The 6293-nt window shown below is 46.6% G+C and overlaps 1 protein-coding gene across 1 annotated transcript in view; it reads right to left on the bottom strand.

The window, feature by feature from the left end:
- Positions 1-6: 6 nt before the first annotated feature.
- The window catches only part of LOC106816132 (transmembrane 9 superfamily member 2-like), a 33102-nt gene continuing 26815 nt past the window's right edge, over positions 7-6293 (bottom strand). The window contains exons 14-16 of the mRNA XM_014820689.1: positions 6000-6151; positions 1730-1923; positions 7-1559 (exon numbers count right to left, since the gene is read on the bottom strand). Coding sequence (XP_014676175.1) covers positions 1492-1559; positions 1730-1923; positions 6000-6151 — 414 coding nt within the window. The 3' untranslated portion in view covers positions 7-1491. The remainder of the gene's footprint in view (positions 1560-1729; positions 1924-5999; positions 6152-6293) is intronic.

Here is a 6293-nt window from a genome sequence, read left to right as displayed (position 1 = left end):
ATCCGAATCGAGCAAAATAGAACACGTTCTATTTCGCCAACTCGTCGACTTGTCTCCGACTCCGACACCAACACAATCGAATTTCAGCCCATTGTGTTGGACGGTGATTGTGTTGCACTTGAAATCGGTACGATTTGCTGACAAAAATCGATAGTGTAAACCCAGCTTAAGCAAACTCACCGAGCTCGTACTTAGTGCGAGCTATACACCGATGGTTATATATTGTTTAAGGTAACTGTTGTAATAAGGGTTGCCTGGTAACAGAAATGATCTGGATGGAACACACTGACACGCATACTGGGGACCATTGATGAAGACATACGCAGTCATGCGTAATCCTGCAGTAGTCGTCATAGCAGTAGGCTGCCACGCACACACACATACTCGTGTAGTACGCTAGTATTTAAAGGTTTTAACATTAGCATACATCTCGTGTGTGCTGAGCTTAACACTAACTAATGCACACAACACATGACAAATTTCGCCACAGAATTTGTAAAACTCTCACGCAGCCACACACACCCTTTCCCGAATCAGATCACAGAACAGATGAGATCCAATCAGATCTCTAACTGATAACGGATCTGTAACTGAACCTACACGGACATGCACACACACAATCTTAATTATCTAACCCCTGCACGCTATCGCAACGACCATCTGATTTTGTCGCCCTGATAAGCTACAGCACGTTCCTCTGCAAATGTGTTTGTCGTTGTGTCTGCACCAGATATTAAATGGCTTGGGGAGAGCTATTTGGAATGTTCCCTTAGACACCGTTTTCGAACAAGTGCCACGCCAACGACACATCTGACCGAGTATGCAAACGTCGCAAACACATTTGCCCATAAGAAGTGCACCGCTGTTATCATATACACCTATAATAGACGGCTGGTCGGTGACAAACGGGAAACGACGAGGAAATGTCGAATTCACTACATTTCTTTTCGCAGAACCATTTCTCTGACTAAAGCTTATGGCATACACCCTGTTAAAAGTTCATACTGAATTTAGAACCAAAGTTGAGAAACAAGACTGGAAAGTTTAACCCCACAAGCTGTTAAAATATGCACCGCATTACGTTTACCTGAACAAACGGGGTCATATACAGGCCATGCTAGAGCAAGCCCGGGCGAACATACTCAAAAAAATATATATATATACCTTAGCTGAACGAATTCTTATATCACACACAACAAACTATAGTTTGTCAAAAACCTGACCGCACACGTTTTCTACTGCTACCCACACACGCAGACAGCATTTCGTTCGCTACTTTAAAGTAAACGTGTAGTACGTATGGTGTTAAAAACGCGTGTGTTGTTTTTGCCTCTCTCCTGCGGAACCCACGGTCGGTAGTTCGTCAAGACTTGCTGCCGGGCATTGCCTATACATGCAGCGAAAATACTCAGACTGTGAACAGAGTGCAGACAGTAACCGCTTTGTTGCTCTGCCCTCTATCTCATCACCTTGCACGCACACTGACGCCCTCTAGTCGACCTTGACGATGCTGTATATTTTCCGAACGAACCAGAAGCAGGAGAAGAATCCAATTGTTCCTGCAAATAGAAAAACGAATTCGTGTTTCACTTGCTCTTCAATTTCCGGCGGTAAAACGTAAGCGCGCAAAATTTTGCAAGCTGTGAGGGGGATAACACGATGTAATATACCTGTGAGGGGGATGACAGATGTAACATACCTGTGAGGGGGATGACAGGATGTAACATACCTGTAAAGAGGAAGAAGAGCCACACCATGATGAGTGTATAGCCGAAGTAGAGGAAGGCGTTAACGATGCCCTCGACGTTCATCTTTGTGCAGTAGTAGTGGATGCTGTAGACGAACAGGTAGACAGCCGTGAAGCCACTCGTCAGGAAGGATCGCCACCACCAGTGGTAGTCCTGAAACACACACGCAAACACAAATATATATATATATATATATATATATCATTATATATATGTCATCTGATACCACCACCACAGCTCACCAGTGGTAGTCCTGAAACACACGGCGAAACACAAATATATATATATATATATATATATATATATATGTCACTGATACCGCCACCACCAGTGGTAGTCCTGAAACACACACGCAAAACTCAAAGTCAAACAACATGGTAGCACTTATACTAATATATTGACTATACCATATATAACAAGTATACTTACATAGTACAGATATGCGACTCAGAATACCGCCTACGAACGCACAGCCAGCCGCGCACAACATGCACGACCACCAAGGTGGTAGTGCTACGCAACAGACAGCACCGGCAACACAGATATTAACTAATCACATTATGGCTACACGCTATCTATCAATCAGAGAATACCGGTCATATAGTGCGTTTTTTGCCGACGACACCACGAAGATGCTAGTCTAGTATAACACATCCTACCTACACCACAAATCTATCTACTCTAGATTATACCTCTCTTACCATTCGTCACTTCGACTATCTCAGTGAATCTACTACCATTGTGATATTGCCAGACTCCCAGATGGTAGTCCCTGCAATGACACCAGTCTCTCTCGGTCTCTCGCAACACAAATTATAATATATTGTAAGTAAAATCACACACAACAAATATATATATATAATATATAATATTATATATATATATATAGTAAAATCACACCCACTCATCACTTTTCACTGATATTTACTACATATCATAGTATATATCCTTATACTATATATTAGGAGTACCCATAATAGGGAGGAGTGTTGACATCTCTCTCGTCTCTTCCTCTCTCTCACAATAAGCCACGGGAAATTTCGTTCCTCATTTACTACGCCTTTAGATACCATACGATTTACTACGCGTTAACGCAGACCACTTTGAGCTCAAATCGTACACAGTATCACTCCTCTTCCCATCGTGTGAAATCGTTTCCTAGTTCTACACCCTCAATCCCGGAGATGACAGATCTAAAACGTCCCAACGATTCCAATCTGTTGCCAGCAAAAATCCTATTTGGCCGAGGAAGCTATTTGGAAACAAAAAGACCAGTCTCTTCCAACTAACCACATCGTGTCCACACTCTTGCCTTGCGCTCTCACTCCAGTCGCTCTCTCTGCTCTCGAGTGTCAAGATCTCGAAATGCAATCTTGAAAGCTCGAATCTTGATTAACACCGTGGGCGTCGAACACAGGTGTTCTTTTCAACTATCGTTCGCAGTGACCGAAGAAGGCAAACCACTAACAAGAGACATGATGCCAAGCTCAAGACTAGCTAGTCACTTCCTATATGAAACGCCAGCAAAGTAACCGAGCAACGTAGCGCGAACGACGGAGACACATTTCACACTTTGAACAAGTTACACTTTTTAAAGAGCCGATCCTGAGCCAGTTTTCAAGCACCGGATATTTTTTTTCCAGCTAGCGGTTGCCCCCATTAAAAAAATCTCCGCTGCATGTGGGCAGGCCCGCGGGCTTGGTTTGCACGCGGTGTCGCACACAGTACTGCGTGTGGTATCAAGTAAATCAGATGAGAGCGAAATAGAGAGAGAGAGAGAGAGCGCGAGAGAGAGAGAGAGGAGGAGGGAGGAGAGAGAGAAGAGGAGAGAGAGAGAGAGAGAGAGAGAAGAGAGAGAGAGGAAGATAGGACGAGATAGCGAGAGCGCGGGAGAGAGCTTTAGAAGAGAGATAGATAGAGAGAGAGAGAGAGAGAGAGAGCTAGGTAGACGACAGGGCGGAAAGGAGAGAAGAGAATGGAGAAGAGGAGAGAGAGAGGAGCAGAGAGGGACAGAGGGTCGAGGAGAGAGGAAGAGGAAACAGTAGACGAAGAAGAGCCGAGAAGACGACGAGCGACGAGGAGCGCGAAAGAAGAATGAGAGCTTTGGGCATTTGACACGATATTTACGAGAATGGTATGGCAGAGAGACGACACGCAGCAGACGACCCACCGAGAGAGAGAGCGCCACCTGCAATGCAGCAGGAGCCTCTGGAGTCAGCGGCAGCGTGTATACCCCGATTTCCTTTTGTCACATAGCACAGAGCGCAGTCTATCAGTCAGAGACAGTAATTCTTGTTGTTAGAGCACTCCTGTGCTCAGTGCACTCTCCCTGCGAGCCACCGCGCTCGGCCGTGAGCACAAGCCGGTGAGTCTACAGATCTGTGGATTCGTCCCTGACTTTTGTTTCAGAAGTAGCTTCTCGGCACACATGGTTTTGGCTTGGCAAACAGATTGTACATCGTGTGGTCCGTTTTAGTCTGGTAATCTCCGGATTGAGGGTGTATACTTATTCAACGAGAGTCACTCGTCCTGGAGAGCACGCCGAGCGTCCCTGTGTAACGCTTTGAGACTCAAGTGGTGCGTATGTCGAGTAATCGTAGGTATTATAAGGCTAGTCAAATGACGAGATATGTTCGCTTTTTGTTTATTGTTGTCACACTCCCCTCCGGCTATTTGTACTCCTGATATATATATATGTGTCCCTTGATACTGCCCCACCAGTGTAGTCCTGAAACACACGTAAACACATGCAATTGTTATGAACAAATATTTTGCGCGGCATGGCCTTGCAGCGCAAGATAGTTCCTACCTGGCGGGTGGGTATGTGGTAACAACGTCATTACGGGTAACCGGAACAAGAGTGGTGACCCAACGTGAGCAGTATTTGGCATGTTAGTTACGATGTTAGCTGTGCCAGCTGTGCCCTCGCGCCTGTGTCGTCGTCGGCTCGCTCCGTGCGTGCAAGGTGAGAATGCGTCTGCGTGCTGTGGACGAGTGGTCCAGACCTACTCCTCACACTCAGTGGCGCTTCAGCAGCTGTGCAATGTAATTTGTGGACATATAGGCAGAGTTCCATGACTGCGCAGTTTCGCTCTGACAGGTGATGATGAGGAATGCATGAAGACTTCTTGACGCGATATGATTAACGCCGAAACGCATGTAGTACAGCTACTGGTGACGTTACCTCGCAACCACATTTTTTCTTTCGCCGGCTCCTCTCTCTCTTCTCTCTCTCTCTCTCTGAGAGCCATACCGCGAGTCGTGTCTGGTCCCTACTCTCTCTCTCGTCTCTCCTCTCTCGGTCTCTCTCTCTCCTCTCTCGCATCTCTTCTCTCTCCTCTCTCTCTCTCTCCTCCCTCCTCTTCCTCCTTCTCTTCCTTCTCTCATCTCTCTTCTCTCTCGCTCTCTGTCCTAATGCGATCCCACTCGGCCTTGTCTGCGCGTCCTCCACCTCTTCTTTCCGTTATCTCTTCGCTTCCCTCGTCTCTTCTGCTCTCTCTCGATCTCTCTCTCTCGCTCTCCTGCTGCAGTCTCTCCTCTCTCTTCAATCATCACTTCTCCTCTCTCGCTCATCGCCTCGCTCTCTCCCCATGCTCTCGCTCATCGCATCACAGGTCTTCACTCGCTCCTGCTCGCATCTCCTGCTATGTCTCCTCCCGCTTCTCTTCCCCGCGCTCTCTCCTGGTCGGCGTCAGTCCCCCCTCTCTTCTCTTGTTCCTTCTCTCTTCTTCATCTCACCTTCACCATTCTCAAGCCATCTTGCTCTCTTCTTCCTTCGCCTCGCCCTCTCTCTAGTCTTCTTCGCTCACTCTCTCTCCTCTCTCCTCTCCCTCCTCATCATCCTCTCCTTCCGCGTTTCCGCTCTCTCGTCTCTCGTCTCTCTCTCTCTACATCTACCTATGGCACTAACACTAGCACTTGCGCGAACGCAATGCTACCTAACACTAAATGATGCTACGCTCACACTACATACACTACACTCCATTGTGGCTACCTGTAGATTCACTTGTTTATTATTCGACACCATAAAGCCCCTAATGTTATTAGCAGTGATTAATATATGTAATATGATTATATATGTATATATATATATATACTATATATATGATGATATATACGCAGCAACTTGGAGTGAGATCAGTGAAAACACGAATAAACGCGCATCGTGTAGAGCGAACAAATTCATCACCAGCGGACCATGCTCACAGCACCACTGCAGCACACGTGCGCCACCACGTCTGTGGAACATACCAGATGCTGTTCAGTATGAAGAACAGCTGAATGAAGATGCAGCCGAAGGGGAGGATGCCTCCCATGACGATTCCTGGCAGCGGCTTCGTGTAGAAGGACTGTTCCGGGATCTGACGTGGAATCTGGTTGGTTCTTACTGGGTTCTCAATGGTCTACAACGAACAACCAGGGTGCGAAATCGATGAACGCATGCTTCAGTTAACAGACGTCATGTATCACCAGTCTTGTCGGTCCCTCGACATCACTTGTCATGCTAATGTAGTGTCGCTCGTGGCGAATTTACGGTGAATCTAG

The sequence above is a fragment of the Priapulus caudatus genome, unplaced genomic scaffold, assembly GCF_000485595.1.
Source record: "Priapulus caudatus unplaced genomic scaffold, Priapulus_caudatus-5.0.1 Scaffold1294, whole genome shotgun sequence".
Taxonomy (NCBI): Eukaryota; Metazoa; Priapulida; class Priapulimorpha; order Priapulimorphida; family Priapulidae; genus Priapulus; species Priapulus caudatus.
The sequence above is the reverse complement of the archived record's forward strand: the minus strand, read 5'-3'. Positions and strand labels throughout refer to the sequence as shown.